Source organism: Gymnoscopelus microlampas, assembly GCF_963454915.1.
Source record: "Gymnoscopelus microlampas genome assembly, chromosome: 19".
In the NCBI taxonomy this organism is placed as follows: domain Eukaryota; kingdom Metazoa; phylum Chordata; class Actinopteri; order Myctophiformes; family Myctophidae; genus Gymnoscopelus; species Gymnoscopelus microlampas.
The window spans coordinates 4,656,794-4,678,281 of NC_139956.1; the positions used below are offsets into that span (position 1 = coordinate 4,656,794).

At 42.0% G+C, this 21,488-nt stretch overlaps 1 protein-coding gene across 1 annotated transcript in view; it reads left to right on the forward strand.

Moving 5' to 3' along the window:
- The window catches only part of LOC311034877 (uncharacterized protein), a 43,900-nt gene extending 22,546 nt beyond the window's left edge, over positions 1 to 21,354 (forward strand). Inside the window, exons 18-20 of the mRNA XM_084042908.1 lie at positions 94 to 211; positions 16,237 to 16,327; positions 19,563 to 21,354. Coding sequence (XP_083899034.1) covers positions 94 to 211; positions 16,237 to 16,327; positions 19,563 to 19,637 — 284 coding nt within the window. The 3' untranslated portion in view covers positions 19,638 to 21,354. The remainder of the gene's footprint in view (positions 1 to 93; positions 212 to 16,236; positions 16,328 to 19,562) is intronic.
- The last annotated feature ends 134 nt before the right edge of the window (positions 21,355 to 21,488 follow it).

Genomic DNA, 21,488 nt, shown 5'->3' on the forward strand with positions numbered 1-21,488 from the left:
ACACACAGTGTGGGCATGCATGTTTAAACTTTACACACTCACTCAGATAATATGATTCTCTCTCTCTCTCTCTCTCTCTCTCTCTCTCTCTAGGAGTGATAGCTCGTCATCCTCTGTTCTTTCCGTACTTGAAGAAACACCTGACGGCGTCTGTGGTAGAAAAATACTTCTCTCATCTAATCCAACCTGGCACCCAAGACCCTGTTACACGGTAAAAATACTTCTCTCATCTTATCCAACCTGGCACCCAACACCCTGTTACACGGTAAAAATACTTCTCTCATCTTATCCAACCTGGCACCCAAGACCCTGTTACACGGTAAAAATACTTCTCTCATCTTATCCAACCTGAATCCCAACACCCTGTTCAGTGGTGGAAAGTAACTAAGTACATTTACTCAAGTACTGTACTTAAGTAAAACTTTGAGGTATTTGTGCTTTACTTGAGTATTTCCAATTTCCAATACTTTTACTTCTACTCCACTACATCTAAGAGGCAAATATTATAATTTTTACTCCTCTACAATTATTTGAAAACTTTAGTTACTAGTTACTTTGTAGATATAAATTATTACATTATGAAACGTACATTAACCACTTTAACCCTATTTTATACCTAGGATGTTTGAAAATAGCCGATCTACAAGCTCACAACGCGTCGCATCGCGACGCGTTGTGAGCTTGTAGATTGGCTATTTTCAAATATTTTAGTACGTTTACTTTTGGTACTTCTATATATACAATTTGAATCCTGCACCATGTCGGTTGTCTGTAACGTTGTATGTAGCCAGTGTGACGTCATATGACATCACGGTCGTGACATCACGATGAGACACGCCAGTGTGACGTAATCTCACGACAGCATGACATCACATCCTACCTATAAATAGGTAGGATGCACCAGTTCGACGGCTTCCATCCTCAACACAACCCACGCCGACGACCCTTTACACAAATAAACTGCTAACTTCATCTCCTGCGATTTCAACTATCTAAAAAGAAAAGAAAAGAAGGCCTATGGGGCAGCAGCAAGGCTGCATTTTGCATTCTATCAACGGCAAACAAAGCAGTGTTTTTTGGAGCTATCTATATATACAATTTGAATCCTGCGCCATGTCGGTTGTCAGTATGTACGTATGTAGCCAGTGTGACGTAATCTGACATCACGCCAGTGTGACGTAATCTGACATCACGATGAGACGGTCGTCCCGAATATGGACACAACGCCAGTGTGACGTAATCTCACGACAGCATGACATCACGCATGACATCACATCCTACCTATACATTCTAGGATGCCGTCAGATCGCACCAGTTCGACGGCTTCCATAGTGGGTTTTGGTCATTGGAGAGGTGATGCACGTCACCTCTTTCTGAAGTGGGTACTTTCAAAGCCTGCCGTGGATTTAGGAGAGCACAAAACTCTCTCTCACACTGTGAGGTGCCTGTAAGGTGGCACTGCAAAGTGAACGACGCGTCACGCTAGACGTTCGGGCCGCGTAGCGGCCCGAACTTCTAGTTAAGTACATTTGGATACCAATAATTTTGTACTTTTACTCAAGTAAATTTTGAATTCCGGACTTTTACTTGTAACATAGTACTTCTACATTGCAGTATTGATACTTTTACTTAAGTAAAACATTTGAGTACTTTTTCCTCCACTGACCCTGTTACACGGTGAGAGACAGGCAGGCAGGGGGAGAGAGAGAGAGAGACGGGGAGAGAGAGAGAGAGGAAGAGAAATCAAATTAATTGGGGTATGTGGAACAAGTTGAACACAAAGCAAACCACAGAGCATTACATTATGCTAAATGGTGACATCTGGACAACACATTGTGTGAAAGTCTTGTACAAAGACATGCCAATCAAGCTAATTATTTCAGATCAATGCATGAGAAAAACTGAAGCCTGAGATGGCTTCACCCTGCCTCACTCGTACCTTTCTCTGTGTGTGTGTGTGTGTGTGTGTGTGTGTGTGTGTGTGTGTGTGTGTGTGTGTGTGTGTGTGTGTGTGTGTGTGTGTGTGTGTGTGTGTGTGTGTGTGTGTGTGTGTGTGTGTGTGTGTGTGTGTGCGTGTGTACAATTTTAAGGTACTTTTACGAGGGGGATATGCAACATATGTTGAATTTATTATCTAAAACCCTTTATTGTGTCGATATACCCAATTTTTTTGCATGAGACAGGAAAGAATGGTGATCGCGCACACTCTCACAGTCTTCACTTACAGCAAAAAAAGTATTTTATTGCCAACTGACATTCATCAGGTATTTCTGATTAAGGGGTTAAAACGTGGTTGATGTGTGTGTGTGACTTGTTGTTGAGTACCCTAGTACCCACCCAACATAAATTCGGCATCCATGCCTGCAGAGATGGTGGTTGCAGAGAAGCAGGTGTTGTTTGCAAGGCATGTGGTTAGGTTGAATGTTTCAAAGTCTGTCATTTCTCAGTGCTAGACACGATCTACAGCCTTCTTTGTGACCACATCCTCTGCTCTTATGAGAGCAGAGGATGTTTCATAGGTACCCACACGCACAACCGTTAACTTCACCTTACAGCTGTGGTGCTCAAGCTTTTTCATGTCAAGGACCCCCAAAATGATATGAGTTTGGCCGCGGACCCCCATCTGAAAATATTTGGTTCCAGGGACCCCCAGAAGCAAAGATTTGCGTTAAAAATGTATATAAATATATCCAAAGATTTGCAGACATTTTCACAACTTTTTTTCTCAAAGAAAATAGCAGATCTACAAGCTCATATGAGCTTGTAGATCTGCAATTTTTGAATAGCCAAAGAAATCTAAAGTGACACAGATGTGTTCCCGGTCTTAAATAGAATGCTGGAGATTCTACATCTAGATGGTGTCTGGTATGTTTCTCATAGTATACATATAGTGAACCTTTATGGAAATGATTTATTGAGTTACACTGAAGATTTAAGTGTTAAAGTGAAATAAAGAATATAATGAATAAAGAAGAGAAATAGAGATGATAAAGGTTAAAGGCAGACTAGGTAAGTTTGATAATGATAGGCCTACATAAGGTTGGATACATGTATCCAACACTCTTAGTTATAAAGTCACCTTGTGTTTCCATGTGTTGAACTGTCCCTGCTCAGCATACTGGTCCAGTACAGTGATGAGGTCCTTGTCATCATCTAATAATAATAATAATAATAATAATAATAATAATAAGGCACAGGCACAGCCTTGTCTTGGTTTTAGTCTTACCTAACAGGCAGAAGCTATTTTGTCAGCCTACCTAACTTTGACTCAGACAAACACGACATCTGTTCTGGTATTCCACAGGGCTCAATTCTGGGTCCCTTATTGTTCTCCCTGTATATACTACCGCTGAGAGAACTCATCGCCGATCACGGAGTGAACTTCCATTTCTATGCTGATGATACCCAGCTGTATCTTTCGGTAGCTCCAGACGACCCCTGCGCTCTAGACCCATTGTTGACCTGTCTGTCCAGTATAAAATGCTGGATGAGTGAGAACTTTCTTAAGCTAAATGAGGATAAAACAGAAGTTCTCATAATTGGCTCCAGTGAGCAGAGAGAATCAATAATAAGTAGACTTGGTAACCTGGCTGTAGAAAGTAACACCACAGTAAAGAACCTGGGGGTTATTATCGATTCTGAATTGAATTCTGGGGAATTGTCGTTAGACGATGCAAAAACGTTGATCCACGCTTTTGTTTTCTCTCGGCTTGATTACTGCAACGCACTCTACTCTGGCCTGCCTAAGAAAACAACTGACAGATTACAACTTGTTCAAAATGCGGCAGCCAGAATTTTAACTAAAATTAGGATTAGAGAACATATCACTCCAGTTCTAGCTTCACTACACTGGCTCCCGGTTGTTTTTAGGATTGATTTTAAAATTCTTTTAATAGTTTATAAAGCTCTAAATGGTCTGGCACCTTCCTACCTCTATGACTGCCTAGAGAGATATGTTCCAAACCGGCCCCTCAGGTCTTCAAGTGCTGACCTGCTCGAGGTGCCTACAATGACATATAAAAAATACGGTGAAGCAGCATTCTGCTTTTACGGACCGACAGTGTGGAATAAACTCCCATTACACTTAAGGACAGGCAGCCTCTGTCGATAGCTTTAAAGCACAGCTCAAGACCTACTTCTTCACTCTTGCTTTTAGCTGATTCATTGGTTGATTTTTAAGTCCTCACAGTATTGCCTATTTTAATGTTGTTTTATGCTTTTGCTTATTTTATTTTATTTTTTTGCTTTATTGTTAAATTGGTTGTAACTGTATTTGTATTCTTGCTCTGTAAAGCACTTTGCGCTGCATTTCATGTCATGAAAGGTGCTATACAAATAAAGTTTATTATTATTATATACATTATTATAATATAAAACATACATTAACCACTTTGGCCCTATTATATACCTAGGCTATTTGAAATTAGCCGATCTTCAAGCTGCGTTGTGAGCTTATAGTGTGTGTGTGCGCGTGTGTGTGTGTGTGTGTGTGTGTGTGTGTGTGTGTGTGTGTGTGTGTGTGTGTGTGCGCTTGTGCGCGCGAAAAGGCACAGAGCAATGGCCGGAGGTACATAATAATCTCATTACACCCTTATGGTGCAACCGGAGCCCATAATGACACCGTAATTTCGTAGCCTAAAGGCTACCGACTGCTCCGTCATTCCAAAGCCTGGAGTTCTTTATCCACGAAAAGGACATAGTTGTCATTGACAGATATGAAGAACATTCAGGGAACCGAGGCCCTTGGCCCTGCTGGCAGCCATGCATGCACAGGAAATATGCCGCTGATCCGCCAAGTCATTTGTGAGATTATAGCTGCGGAAAGTCAGACAAGACAGACGGGGATGAACACAATTATCTCTGAGATAACAGCCAAAAACATCCTTGATTTTCCCATATACTTGGGGGAGGAATTGACCGCAGAGACACACGACACGCGGCCAAGGGAAAGCGTGTGGTCCAGACGGCATTAAAAATGAAATGCTCAATTTGCAGCACCCCAGAGAGGAGAAAGTCAGGATTTTTCTAAAATGCCCCAGATGTCAGGAAAACACATACTCTCTCATAGGAACACAGGAAGTCTTTTTCGAAACCTTTCCCCGAAACACCCTGGCCAAACGCTCCACACAGCACGTCCTAGAATCTTATCCCTACTGGCTCCCAATCTGGGGGCCTGGGGTCCGCTGGCTCAATGTAGCCTGACAACGAGTCGCAGGTTCGAGTCCCGATCCCGACGGCCTTTGCTGAATGTCACTCCACCATTTCTCTCTCCCCATTTCCCCATTAACCTGCATATTCACTCCACATTTTCTCACCGTCAGACTCCACCTTACCTCCTAGCACTAATAATTATAATAATAATAATAACTAGAAAGGTGCACTCCTCTGAGCGCAGATCCCCGCCAGGTTGGGTTGCCTACCCAGGGCCGTGTTGCAAGCTGTTATAGCCTCTGTGGGGGTTCTTCCTTGGTCTATTAAATTCAGATTCACTTTTATTGTTACTTAGATGCACTGTTTAGGTACAAATATGTGAAAAACTTACGCTCTGAAGCTCGGAATAAAAACATGATAAAACAACCTAAAAACACTCAATAAACAACAAACACAGGTCAAGAATATCAGTCAACGACAGTGCATAGTGCAGAGTACAAAGAGTTATTGCACAGTCACTTTTCACTGTTATTTAACAGTCTGATGGCCTGTGGGAACAAAACTGTTCCTCAGCCTGCTAGTTCTAGGAGTGTGCTTGCAAAGTTTCACGTCAATCGGATGCTGCATTCATGCCTTGTCCGCAAACTTTGAAAGCCAATCGTAGCCAATCAGACGGGAATCTGAACTGATATGCGTGAGTTTTGGACAAAATCTTTAGGAGTCATTGCAAAAACTGTGTTTTGAAGAAAAACGAAAATCTTGTGGGGCGGAAATTGACTTGGTCTTTTGGGGAGTTGCATCATGATCCAAAGAATCCATGGAAAAAAAAACATTTTAATTGTAAGACCTACGGTTCAAGAGTTATAGGCCAAAACGTGAGTTAAAAAATCATGAAAATTTGTGCAAATCTTTGAATATATATATATTTTTTTTAAAGCGAGCATTTGTAACTCAAATCTTTGCTTGGGGGATTCTACAAATGTCTTCTAAATCCTAACAGTTTTTTTGAAAAAACTTATGTTGCTATAATATATCATTGGTGCTAAAACTTTTTCATATCAAGGACCTCCAAAGTTATATGTATTTGGCCACGGACCCCCATCTGATAATAATTTATTTCATATTTTTTTCAAATGTTTCAGAAAATAGCAGAGCTTGTACAATAGCTTGTACTCTATATCTGCTATTTTTTGAATAACCAAAGAAAAAATCGAGCCCCCTAGACACCCTGTGTGTGTGTTTGTGTCTGTCTGTCTGTCTGTCTGTCTGTCTGTCTGTCTGTGTGTGTGTGTGTGTGTGTGTGTGTGTGTGTGTGTGTGTGTGTGTGTGTGTGTGTGTGTGTGTGTGTGTGTGTGTGTGTGTGTGTGTGTGTGTGTGTGTGTGTGTGTGTGTGTGTGTGTGTGTGTGTGCGTGCGTTCAGATGAATTGCCACATTGCCTTTCAGACACATTGGAGAGAAGAAGCTAAAAGCCAGAGTAGATTAGAATGCTCTCTGGCCTCTGAAAAAGAGATGAGGAATGCTCAGGAATCAGGATATCTCTGCTGTCAGAGATAGAAAGCAGAGACAGATGCTATCCAGGCTTTGATTTGGACAATTTGGGGAACAAACATTTCTTAACCGCTTGAGCTCTGTATACTTTGTATGGGAACTGAGACAGAGGTGCTCTTTCTCCTATAATGTAACACATTCAATAAAAACATGGAGCATTTACTGGATGTTGAAACAGAAGGAGAGAAGGAGAGAGGATAGAGGTACATTAATATAGGATAGAAAGAATGAAATAGCCAACAAATTAACACGGCAGATAGATGGAGTAAGTGTGTGTGTTTGTGTGTGTGTGTGCGCGTGTGCGTCTGTGTGTGTGCGTGCATGCACACTTCTGTTATACACCAGTCAGTAAAGTAATTCCTACTCTTGCTCCCAGAGTACAAGTAAACACACACACAAAACGCAGGCACGCACACACACACACACACACAACGCGCTCGCACACACACACACACACACACGCACGCACGCGCACGCACACACACACACACACACAAAGGCAGCATGGCATGCAACTCTCAGTGATTAGGTGTGGTTTGGTTTAATCATTCACAGACAGACAGACACACACACACACACACACACACACACACACACACACACACACACACACACACACACACACACACACACACACACACACACAGCTCAGTTTACAGCAGTGGTTCTCAACCAGTGGTCCGGGGACCACCAGTGGTCCTTGAGGCGGGTTCCAGGTGGTCCCCCAGCTAAATGATGGAGAGTTGGTAACCAAATGGACCCTCATAGATCTTTAACTCTTGAGAGCGTATAATGAAACCTAATTTACACTCTCAAGAGTTAAATTATTGTTAAATATCTGCATTACTTAATTTACAAGACGTCTACACAATTAGAGAATGTAGGAGAATTATTATTTTTGATCAGCGTTGCCTGTTATCTCTCCTATGGAACCAACATCAATACAGAATGGATGGAATTGTGGACAAAATCTTATCCAACGATAATAGGGTGACCACCCGTCCGAAATTCGCGGGACAGTCCCGAAATGGACCCTCTTTCCCGCGTCCCGCACAAGCTGAGCAATGTCCCGAAAATCAAAGATATGAAAAAAAAAAAAAAACGATTTTGTTTTTGATAATAAATCGGTAAAATCAGGCAAAAATAAGAATTAAATAACATAACCCTAACCTAACCCTAATCTTAACCCTAAAACCGAAATAGAGAAACCAAAAACGAACCCAATCCGGCCAGAACCGCGCAAAAAAATTTCGCGGAGGTCCTCATGCACGCGCGCAGCGCGCGTGCATGAGGACCTCCGCGATGTCCCGCGGAACGGGTACGTCTGTCCCTCAATGGGTCTGTTTGAAGGTGGTCACCCTAAACGATAACACAATATTCTAAGTTTAGGGTCTGAGAGTCTAAATCTCATCAAACGGTGGTTCTGTGGCTCAAATGCTGAATAAAAATGGACCTTGATATGAAAAAGGTTGAAATCCACTGGTTTACAGGATTCCCTGTACTGAGAACAGTGAAGTCTGCCATGTAATGTGTGCTTATTAAACACAACCATGCAAGGGGATAGTGTTGCCAGATCTTGCGAGAGAAATAAGCAACCCGGTCTATGAAAACAAGCCCAAAACAAGCGACTATAAGCCACATGAGCACCTTAAACCTACATACATTGGCTATTTGGAAATAGACCCTGACCCTCTATACTCTACAGTTTCACTGTACATTCACTGGACTGCCGATCTCTAAGCTCACAACGCGCCGCAACCCTGCTCTGTCAAGTATAAAGTTGTTTTTAATCTGTCCCAACGGAAACGCTCAAGTTTTCCTCGTGACATACTGTATCTTAACTCATTCACGGAAGTGGATGGGAGTCTAGATCTTTGAAAAATCATATCTCCTTGGTCTTTGGGTGAGAGAGAGAGATCTCACGGGAGACGTCGATTAAGATGAATTGGAATTAAAACAAATACATGTGTGTATTGGGTCTGACTCTGGACAGCATCCTAGTGAACTATCCTACAGTGTGTAATGCCTGCAGGTCGGGGATCAATCTATAGGGTGAAAACCACATATAGATAAATGACAGCCGAACTTCAAGAAATAATCTCCTGTAGTGTGAAATGCTTAACGATCAGACGACCCCCCGACCACTTTAAAAGTCCTACAGTGTGTACCTGCCCCTTAACCCATAAAGCCAAACAGTGGTTTGAGAACCAATGCTGTACTGTACTGTACTGTACTGTACTGGGAACAGCGTTGTGAAGCCATGTGATACAGTATGCGGTCATACAGATGTTGGGACTGGAATCAATGTAATCCAGTATGATGATGAGCACATTTCACAGACATGAACCACAGACCTCAGACCAGCCAGCTGGCTGACTCCTATACGAATACCACAGTGACAATGACAACCCCACAGAGTAACCACATGAACCCTATTATCCCTTGTTCTGTGGATGTCATAGCAGGCAGAACATTCTGTGAAAACAGCTGATCTAACGAGCTCACAAACGCATCGCAACTCCAGGTGCGTTATGAGCTTGTAATGTAAATGGATAAGAAACAAAATATTTCTAGCTATATAAATAGCGGTGCCGCGCTATGAGCTTGTATATCTGCTATTTTTGAATAGCCAAAGAAATCTAAAGTGACACAGATGCGTTCCAGGTCTTAATGGGTTAATTAACACATCAGGTGCCAGCATTTTTTCATAACAACTTACGTTGGGTGGCCAGCATTCTCCCCATTGACTGCGCTTTACTGTTTAAATCTGTAGACTCCGCGACGAGCAAATCCACGTAAAAAAAAGCATCCATTCATGTTGAGCGATGACCCTGGCTACAGCCTGGAACCATAACATTTCACTTGCGAGTTACAACGGGGGGGGGATCGCGCATCGCGCAAGACAGGTTTTCACCACCGGAAACGGATTCGGAGATATAGGCGTTTTAAAGAAGGAAATAGACAGGAAGCGGATTGAAGCCATGTTTTTGTTTCCGGTGATCCATTTGGCCTATCCTTCTTAGGATCACAATGGGTACTCCCAGAGCTGCTCTAGCCCCGCCCGTGCGTGAGAAAAACGAAAAAAACAAAAAGACTGAAATCACGGTCCAGACCGTGAACGGCACCCGATGTGTTAAGGCTCTGTTCCATTTTACTGTAATTTCAAGTTGCACACCCTTAAGGGGCCATTTGGAACCCTGGACCACACTTTGAGGCCCTCTGGTGTAGCAGAGTGTTTCACGCGCTGGCTGAGCAACTTCATTGAAATGGATAGGTGGGGGCAGGGCCGTCCGTACTCTAGATATATTATAACTCTATGGTATCATCCGGTGTCGCATCATCCTTGTTTTTCTGTGAAGTTGCTTGTAAATATTAGTGGTTGGGATTTTTGGGGCTTGTTATACCTCACATTGCGACGCGTTGTGAGCTTGTAGATCGGCTATTTTCAAATAGCCGATGTATGTAGGTTTAAAGTGCTCTTGACCAAGTTTGCTTCTTTTGGGCTTGTTTTCATAAACAAATGAGTTGCTTATTTCTCTCGCAAAATCTGGTAACACTCAGCGTGACAGAATCTGCGACGCTAAACGCTCTAATGTTTTTTTATATAAGTGGTGGCAACATTTTTTGCCACCACACGGGTCTTCCCAACAATAGCTAAGATTGAAGTCAGTGTGAACATGGCCAAATAATAACTTAATAGGCAAACTAGGTCTAATGAAGCACGCTAGCATTTAGGCTAACCCTCCTGCCTGAGGCTGCAGTAAAACGTGCACTGTCTGTGAATGAGGGGAGCGGAGCACGGTTACTGCGGGGGGCGGGCCTTCTCCCCATTCGTGTCGCCATTGGCTTAATGGAGTGAAGGACAGCCAGGACAGCCAATGACACTTAGGTGTCACTCAGGTGTCGGACTAGTACCCAGCCTGTTTGTAGAGCAGCAGCTTTGCAGCTGCTAAAAATATGTGAATGTCTCTCGTTCCATACTGTATTATCATGAAAAGTTATGCTACAACCACAGCGTCTATTCTGCAATAAGCCGTTTACATGTCTGGCATTTTTTTATCTGGTCGCCAAAATGTTGTGTGTTTTGATGAAGGTTTTAGAAGAAGAGCGCCTTGCGTTTTCAGCTGTGGAAAAAAACAACAACGCTTTGGTGAACACACGGCCATAGTCACCCTGTCAGTAAAAACCCAAGATATTCTAGTCTAGGTCAAAGATAAACCATATAATATGATAAATAAAGATGCTGCAGCACGCCTCACCACCAGCGCCACAACCCTACAATAAAAAAAATGTTCTTATTACCACAATATACACATTATTAAAGTCATAAAGTTGTTGTATAGTCATAAAGATTACCCACACTGTAACACGACCAATTTAATGGGTGAAGTGTCTGGTGGACGGAGGTCAAGTCATAAAGTCACTGTGGTTTGCATCATGCAGTGACATCACGGGGTCCCAGGGGTCAACGCCCCCCCCCCCCCCCCCTCCCATATCTCCATCTTTAGCCCATTAAGATCTGAGGCAGATTCTACAAATTATCTTCTCAATCCTAACAGTTTTCTGAAAAACGTATGTTTCTATATCAGTGGTGCTCAAACTTTTGCATGTCAAGGACCCCCAAGATTATATGTATTTGGCCGCGGACCCCCATCTCAAAATATGTTGTTACAGGGACCCCCAGAAGCAAAGATTTGAGTTAAAAATGCTGCCTTGATCAATTATTTTTTACATTTTTTAAGGTAAACAGAAACAGGTGAGATCACCAATGCACATAGTAAGAGGCCATATACAGGGAAAACCAAGACAGAAAAGGGAAAGGAAAAAATAATACACACCTGTTTCTGTTTACCTTAAAAAATGAATCAAAAAAATATCAAAAAAATATATAGAGAGAAATATATATATCTATTCAAAGATTTGCACACATTTTGTCGATTTTTCAAAAATAGCAGATCTACAAGCTCATTGTGTCACGAAGTGACGCACTATGAGCTTGCATATCTGCTATTTTTGAAAAATCGTGACATTCACAGAATTTCACACTCACACATACAATATAGCTAAAATCTAAAATGACACGGATGTTGTCCCGGTTGTATTGGGTTAATCAGAATGTGAGACAGGAGTCAGATGTTATTTGTTAGTGTGTGTGAATAAGTAAGCAATAAAAAGCACAAATCAAAGGGATATTGGGGCGATTAATCAGTGACTCTGTGGTGGTGCTAAATGCTCGGCAGTAACTCTCGCTGAGTCATCATTCATGTTAAAATCCCGATCATATTTTGGGACCCTGGCAACGGAAGCATTCCTACAAGACCACAGTTGGGGTATGTTCACACTATCCGCCTTTTTATGAAGAGAAGGCGCTGCCTACAGTGCCTATAGCGCACTTTTACTGCTGAAAATTAAAAACGAAAATAAACAAAAAGGGAGGGCGGTCATACGATCGACTGAAACAGACTTCAATATAACTCTTATTGAACGTGCCGAATATTCAAAACAAAGTTTTAAACCAGTGGGTTTAGATCAGGCTTGTTCCGATTGGCGAAACATCCCAGACTGGTGTTTTCCTACGCCGATATTACGATGTGTCGAGCCCCGCAGTACGTGCAATGGAGGTGGAGATATTAGTTTTAAATTCTCCTGTAGCATCTCCATTCTCAATGATACGTGTGCTCGGCCAAAACATCGCGCTACACTCCGTAGTTAACATGATGGATATCATTGGGATTGTGATATTAAACATATGGTAATAATGTTAAAGGGAACATGGTGCTCTGATACGTTGCACAAAGGCATTGATTTCACTCCTTGCTGTAACGTAACTGAACGGACGCTTATTTAGTCAAATAATGATCTTTTATTAAACTCTCAATTAAAAGTTAATCTCTTAAGAACATATTCTGCTCTGCGTTGGAATCTGTCGGTAGCCGTGTTGACAACCCGTGCGCATTGGTTTCAAGTGGGCGTGCCTTCAGATCAGGAAGCAGGCCGCGCTTTACCCAATCAAATGTAGTGGGCGGGATTCGCGTGTCCGTCCACCCTCCCCCCCTCGAAACTAGCCAAAACTAATTTAACAATAGCGTCCTCGGAGCAGACAAAACCACGGAAAGATATTCACATTTTAACTTGCTCTTTCATCATAGAAACAAGTGGGCTTATAACCAAAACCATCCATGTTCTCTGGGAGAAGTGGTGTTAGTGTTCCGTGTAGAAATATTGTTTGTGGGAATGAAAACATAGTCGCACCAACCGGAAGTGATGCGCTGAAGGCAGACACAAACCCCGGTTTCCTTGCGCACTGGTGTTTCGTTTGCTTCCTGCCAGACCCAACAGACATAGAACAAACAGCAGAGGTCGCTGTTTTTCATTTTCAGTTGGGTCTGGCTACGCGAGACTAATTAAAAGTTAACTTACCGTCATTCCTCTAACCTTGTGCATGGTCAATCTTTACCGTATACTTTTTATAATTGTGTGTGACGCTGTAGTATGATCAAGTAGGACATTCATTTCAAATTCAAAACACAAAAAAGAGGTGTCGACCTGTCAGCAAAAAAAAATGTATCCGCTCCGCTCAGTGTGTTTCTCCAGTGTTGTGTGGTTAGGTGTGTATCTTCAGTGTTGTGTGGTTGAGTGTGTATCTTCAGTGTTGTGTGGTTAGGTGTGTATCTTCAGTGTTGTGTGGTTAGGTGTGTATCCTCAGTGTTGTGTGGTTGAGTGTGTATCTTCAGTGTTGTGTGGTTGAGTGTGTATCTTCAGTGTTGTGTGGTTGAGTGTATATCTTCAGTGTTGTGTGGTTAGGTGTGTATCTTCAGTGTTGTGTGGTTAGGTGTGTATCTTCAGTGTTGTGTGGTTAGGTGTGTATCTTCAGTGTTGTGTGGTTAGGTGTGTATCTTCAGTGTTGTGTGGTTTGGTGTGTATCTTCAGTGTTGTGTGGTTAGGTGTGTATCTTCAGTGTTGTGTGGTTTGGTGTGTATCTTCAGTGTTGTGTGGTTAGGTGTGTATCTTCAGTGTTGTGTGGTTAGGTGTGTATCTTCAGTGTTGTGTGGTTGAGTGTGTATCTTCAGTGTTGTGTGGTTGAGTGTGTATCTTCAGTGTTGTGTGGTTAGGTGTGTATCTTCAGTGTTGTGTGGTTGAGTGTGTATCTTCAGTGTTGTGTGGTTAGGTGTGTATCTTCAGTGTTGTGTGGTTAGGTGTGTATCTTCAGTGTTGTGTGGTTAGGTGTGTATCTTAAGTGTTGTGTGGTTAGGTGTGTATCTTCAGTGTTGTGTGGTTAGGTGTGTATCTTCAGTGTTGTGTGGTTGAGTGTGTATCTTCAGTGTTGTGTGGTTGAGTGTGTATCTTCAGTGTTGTGTGGTTGAGTGTGTATCTTCAGTGTTGTGTGGTTAGGTGTGTATCTTCAGTGTTTTGTGGTTGAGTGTGTATCTTCAGTGTTGTGTGGTTAGGTGTGTATCTTCAGTGTTGTGTGGTTAGGTGTGTATCTTCAGTGTTGTGTGGTTAGGTGTGTATCTTAAGTGTTGTGTGGTTAGGTGTGTATCTTCAGTGTTGTGTGGTTAGGTGTGTATCTTAAGTGTTGTGTGGTTAGGTGTGTATCTTCAGTGTTGTGTGGTTAGGTGTGTATCTTCAGTGTTGTGTGGTTGAGTGTGTATCTTCAGTGTTGTGTGGTTAGGTGTGTATCTTCAGTGTTGTGTGGTTAGGTGTGTATCTTAAGTGTTGTGTGGTTGAGTGTGTATCTTCAGTGTTGTGTGGTTGAGTGTGTATCTTCAGTGTTGTGTGGTTGAGTGTGTATCTTCAGTGTTGTGTGGTTAGGTGTGTATCTTCAGTGTTGTGTGGTTGAGTGTGTATCTTCAGTGTTGTGTGGTTAGGTGTGTATCTTAAGTGTTGTGTTAAGGAGACGTTGTAAAGTGCACTGAACCGTGAATACTCTCACACCCTCAGAGGGTTTCCTGCTGAGAGAGACGCTCATTAGTACACTCACACACCACCAGTTAACACAGCAGGGTGCACACGCACACACAGAAAGACACAGACGTTCTCACACACACACACACACACACACACACACACACACACACACACACACACACACACACACACACACACACACACACACACACACACACACACACTTGAAGACGTTTAAAGACTCACTTCTAAACCACATTAAACATGAAAGCAGACAATTCCCCTACGCGTGCACACACACACACACACACACACACACACACACACACACACACACACACACACACACACACACACACACACGCACACGCACTCGTGGAAGATACATAGACAACCTGCGTCTTGCTCAGTGGTGTAAAGTAACTACACATTTACTCAAGTACTGTACGTATTTACAATTTTGAGGTACTTTTACTTCACTGGAGTACTTCAAATTTTCATTACTTATACTTTTACTCCATGAAATTTCAGAGGCAAATATTGTACTTTCACTCCACTGTAATTATCTGACCACTTCAGCCCTACATTTACTTCAGCTATTTGAAAATAACAGATCTACACGCTCAGGCGTTGTGAGCTTGTAGATCTGCTGTTTTCAAATGATTTTTATACATTTTGTAAAGCTGTGAAATGTGACATTCTGCATAATGAGTACTTTTACGTTTGGTACTTTAAGTATATTTTGATGCCAATACTTTTGTACTTTTACACAAGAAACTGTTGAATACCGGACTTTTACATGTAACAGAGTATTTCTTCATTATGGTATTAACACTTTTACTTAAGTAAAACATGAGTGAGTACTTCTTCCACGACTGGTCTGGCTTCTAAAAACCACATTGAAACTTAATTCTAATTATGACCTTGCACGCACACCCTCACACGCTGTTTACACACACACACACACACACACACACACACACACACACACACACACACACACACACACACACACACACATACCTTTTCTCACGTCAGAAGCCACATTGGAACAATATAGTTGGCTAAAACAGACGTCAATGTGCAAGCACACACACACACACACACACACACACACACACACACACACCACACACACACACACACAGTAAACCACTGCAGTTAACTTCAATACTGGTACACGTGTTGGCAAGCTGTGTGTGTGTGTGTGTGTGTGTGTGTGTGTGTGTGTGTGTGTGTTCTTGGTCCTTCTGAGGACCACATCAGCTTCAGGAGCTGAACGGAGGACAGATCTAAGTGAGAGCAATGTGTTTGGTCCACCCCCCCCCCCCCCCCCCCCCCCCACAGAGGGCGGCCATTTTGGTGCCATGGTTAAAGTCACTGTTGTGTTGATGTTGAACTTAAAATCAGTAGTTAAAAAAACGTTCCAGGTTTTTCACCTTTTTCAAGATTTCTTTGAAAATTGCAGATCAGTCAGAACTGTTTATATGTTGCTTAGCAGTTGATGGAATGATGGAGGTCCTGAAGGAACTGTATTTGTCACCAGAGCGGGGGGAAATAAATGTGTGTTTGTGTGTGTGTGTGTGTGTGTGTGTGTGTGTGTGTGTGTGTGTGTGTTCGTTCTTCAGATACACTCTCCCAGGGGTCCATGGTCTGAACTTCGTCTTGCAGAGTTCGCTGGGGGGAGGAGGTGTGGCCTCTCTCCGCAGTGACCCACAGGTAACACACACACACACACACACACACACACACACACACACACACACACACACACACACACACACACACACACTCACCTTCATTATGTTTCTTATTAACACATCCACTGCCAAGGGCTAATCTCAGAATGTACTCACCAGTGGCAAGGTTTTATTGTTGTTTTTTGTTTTTTTCACATGAATAGAATAATCTCTAAGAACACAATGGATAGTTGCAGCCCTAGCAGACACATTTTTATTCCATCCAGCCACCTGGTGTTTTATCGTGTGGACGTGCGTGACTTTGTAAAGCTTTAGCCGTTTGTAAATGAACCAAACATGTGGCGGCAAGTATGTGATACATCTCTGATCAAAACATCATCAGTATGTGATACATCTCTGATCAAAACATCATCAGTATGTGATACATCTCTGATCAAAACATCATCAGTATGTGATACATCTCTGATCAAAACATCATCAGTATGTGATACATCTCTGATCAAAACATCACCAGTATGTGATACATCTCTGATCAAAACATCATCAGTATGTGATACATCTCTGATCAAAACATGGTCCTGACCCACACAGCCAGTATGTGATACATCTCTGATCAAAACATGGTCCTGACCCACAGCCTGTCTGATGCTGTGGTTCTATTTTCCACCTCGCAACATAATTAATTCTACTCACCACATTTCGGCCACAACGGAAGGGGAAACAGCTTCGTACCGTTTACCGTGCGCACCACCGACACCGAACGCCGACGGGTTTCGCCGAAACAACACGAAGGGCCGCCATTGAAACTCCGCAGCTCTCTGCGTCGCCAGAAGAACAGTCTTCTGCTTCCACGCACAATTCAGGTGACTACAATGCTAATACATTCACGCTCAACCTCACAATCACAAGCTTCTCCGAGACAGTTTCGTACCGTTTACCGTGCGCACCACCGAGCCAAAACAACACCAGGCGGCCGCCATTGTGGGATGCCAGTCGGGATGCCAGGTTTTCAAAAACAAGCGCCAGAAACAAGCAACCACCTTCATGAAAAATACAAACACCGCCGAAGGGGTCCGCCATGTTTCACGGGGGTCCCCGCGGGTCCCGACACTCCCAGGGGGTCCGCGGTCCCCCAGGAAAAAAAAAAATATAATTTTTTATAACGTTTTTTTTACTTTTTTTTTACTTTTGGAAATTTTGATCCGACGATTTTGGTACCCCAATATACACGCGCCCACGCTGGGCCCCGTGCGCGGCTAGGGGGTCGGGCGCCCATAGGGCGCCCGGACCTCTAGTATGATATTAATTTACATCATCAAAATCAGACCCAATACATTAACTTGTGAAACAAAAGTAGACGTAATCATTCAAATCTGTGTGAGACTATTCATGTGAGCAGACAGCACAGTGGATTTGATTCACACCATAATGTGAGTCCTCAAAGCAGACTGTCCAAATGACTTCTTGCACATGGGAACAATACAGTCACAATGTGTTGAAGCTTGTGACGTTACTCTACCAGAGCTCTGACGTCTAACCAGTCCAGAACACAGAGGTGGAACATGATTATGTAAACATTTAAAAAACAATTTGATGGAACATTTTCAAAAGTAAAAAGGTTGCGTTTTCCTAAAATACCCGAAATGGTGCCATGCCGTCTCATTGGTTTCTGATCCATGATTTTCATAGCCTGTTTGTATTACATTACAGTCATTTAGCAGACACTTTTATCCAAAGCGACTTACAATAAGTGCAAAGTTGCAATGCAATAATAGATCCCATTGTTCTCGCCTTAATAAAAATCTGAACCAAAAAAATGTAATCTTTTTGGAGAAAAAAATCCTGCCTAACGATGATGTCACTGGTAGACGGGTTTCTGGACTGTCCACAGCCCTCCTAATGGACACAGACCAAGTAGAAAAAAATGGTATCATTTTATCACGAGCATTAGTGAGGACCTATTATATGAAGATATGTTGAAAAGTGGTGAAGTCGTCCTTTAATTGCATTCTCTTCTAAAAAACAAGCAACTAAGAGTATACCTAGAGCTAAGATATTGTATGTTGATGTTGTTGGTTTTAAGACCGCTTGAGAAGGTTGTGACCATGATGTAATGCAATATAAGTTCATGCGGTGAATATTGGAAAAAACATCCTATGTTTGAGTTCTTCTATGATACGATATCAGCTTACTAATACTGTTATACTTGAGCCAAAGATGGTGACTGTCTCTCTCACACACACACACACACACACCACACACACACACACAGACACACAGACACAGACACACACACACACACACACACACACACACACACACACACACACACACACACACACACACACACACACACACACACACACACACACACACACAGTGGTGGAAAAAGTACTCAAATGTTTTACTTAAATAAAAGTATCAATACTGCAATGTAGAAGTACTCCCTTACAAGTAAACGTCCGGAATTCTAAATTTACTTGAGTAAAAGTACAAATGTATTGGTATCAAAATGTACTAAAATGTTTGAAAATGGCAGATCTACAAGCTCACAACGCGTCGCGATGTTGTGAGCTTGTATATCGGCTATTTTCATTTAATTTATATTTAAAATATATATATATATATATATATATATATATATATATATATATATATATATATATATATATATATATATATATATATATATATATATATTGCATTTTTCCCCCTCTATCAGCCACTATCTAATGATGCTGGGGTGTTTTCCTGCATTGAAACACAGTCCTCTTTCTGAAATCCGTATTTTCCCTATTGTTTATGTTTGTCCGGGGCGTAAATTAACGCACGCATGTGCGCGTCCGTGTGAACTTTTTACTTTCGGTTTTAAAACGCTCTCAAACTTCGTTTTTGAGGCACAGAATTTACTTTAAAGATAGCGTTTGGATAGAATTTAGTTGTTTAACTTCATATAATGTGGTCAATTTATCATGAAAGAGCCTATTTAAAAATAAAAATTCAGAGAACCAGCAGGGGCGGGCAGTAACACGCATTGGATCCGAATAAAGCATCCTATTTTCGGCATGGCCCCTTCAGAAGTCCCCTTAACTCTATGGAAGTCCCTCCTGCGTCACCCCCTGGTGGTCGGGGAAACGAACTGCGGGAGGCGCGGTGTTTGTTTATCTTATCTTGCCGTCAATCCCTTTAATCTTAATTGTTGCCTTCTCTCTCTCTCTCTCTCTCTCTCTCTCTCTCTCTCTCTCTCCCCACAGGGTAAGGCCTATGGACAGATGTTGTTGGATCTGGAGCTGAAAGGGCTGCCTGACCTCAAGTCACTGGTGGACTGACAGACAGACTGACGGACAGACAGACAGACTGACAGACAGACAGAGTGTATGAGAAGTGAAAGCAGCATCATATCACTCATGTTGCTGTTTTTTTCACCATCAGACACACATCATAAGTCCATCCAGCAACAACATCCATTACATTTCATCAAGCTAATTAAATCCAGGTCCACTTTCACATGAGACGTCCTTGTACAAAACACACACACACACACACACACACACACACACACACACACACACACACACACACACACACACACACACACACACACAGAATGCTGTTCTCCAAGACTACACGGTCCAGTTTACGTTGATATGTTTCCAGTGGCCTTGTTTAAACCATTGAAGCCTTATGTTTGTCTAGTGACAAAATAAACCATCTACAAACTTGTAGATCTGCCATTTTTCCCTGTTTTGGCAAATTTTGAAAATTCAAAAATGAGTTTGAAAACTTTTTTTGAAATGTTTAGAAAATGTTGCTTGGCCTATAATGACGATGATGGCCAGAATAGGGACGCCATTAAGAGTGGGAATGCATCTGTGTCTTATTTTATAGATTTCTTTGGGCTATTCAAAAATAGCAGATCTACAAGCTCATAGCTCGAGCTTGTAGATCTACTATTCTTTTTGAACAAGCGTGAAAAAATTGCAAATCTTTGAATATATATGTTTTTTTAAAGGAAACGTTTTAACTCAAATCTTTGCTTCTGGGGATTCTACTAATGTTTTCTTATTGCTATAATATCGGTGGTGCTCAAAACGAGTTATCCCGATTTAAAAAAAATATATATATATTATTTATTTATTTTTTCAAAAGAATGTTCAGAACCCAAGATATCGTGATCCGAAGATTTGCTGCTCCATTCACTTCTTGTTTAACTTATTACTGAAAAAGGCTGTATCTCGGCTCCTGAGCACTTTTTTTTTACTTTAAAAAAATTGCTGGCACAGTATGAACACATTTTTTTATTTCATTGGCACTGAGATAGTTAAAATATTTTGTTCCAGGGGACCCTCCCAGAAGCAAAGATGTGAGTAAAAAATGTATACGTATATATTCAAAGATTTGCAACAGATCTACAAGCGCATAGCACGGCACTCAGTCCCGCGTTATGCGCTTGTATATCTGCTATTTTTGAATAGCCCAAATAAATAAAAAAAAATGACAGAGATGCGTTCCCAGTCTTAACGTGTTAATAAACCGTGCCTTTCTATATTCTCACCTTGGCCCGACCTCGGAGTCCAGCCAGCCAGGCCCACCACCACCACAGCCCCCCAGGAATGAGGGGGGGGGGGGGCTGGGCTATGCCACTGGCATGCTGGCTGCTGGACTCCCCTTTAAACTTAATCACTAACAGACCCAAAAGGCCTGGGAAACACCAGACACACACACACAACATGCAGAAACCAAAGACCTAACAAAAAAAAAACACACACACTTTGTTCTACATGATTACGCACGCTTTATGACAATAAATACCGTTTTTTTTTTTGGTTTGTATAGGACTTCTCCAAACACCGTTAGACGGGGGGAAAGGGTTTTAGCCGTTATGAGACGGTAACAACAAAAGGAGCCATAGGATAAACAGTCCAGTACGCTACGCCAGGGCATGGGGAGAAAGAAACGCGAGGTTGCATGAGAAACGAAGTAGACACATGCAGTAGAAGTTTAACCCCTTAAGACCGGGAACGCCATCTGTGTGTCATTTTAAGATTTATTTGGGGCTATTCAAAAATAGCAGATCTACAAGCTCATAGCTATGAGCTTGTAGATCTGCTATTTTTGACAATCGTGAAAATGTGTGCAAATCTTTGAATATATATATATTTGTAACTCAAATCTTTGCT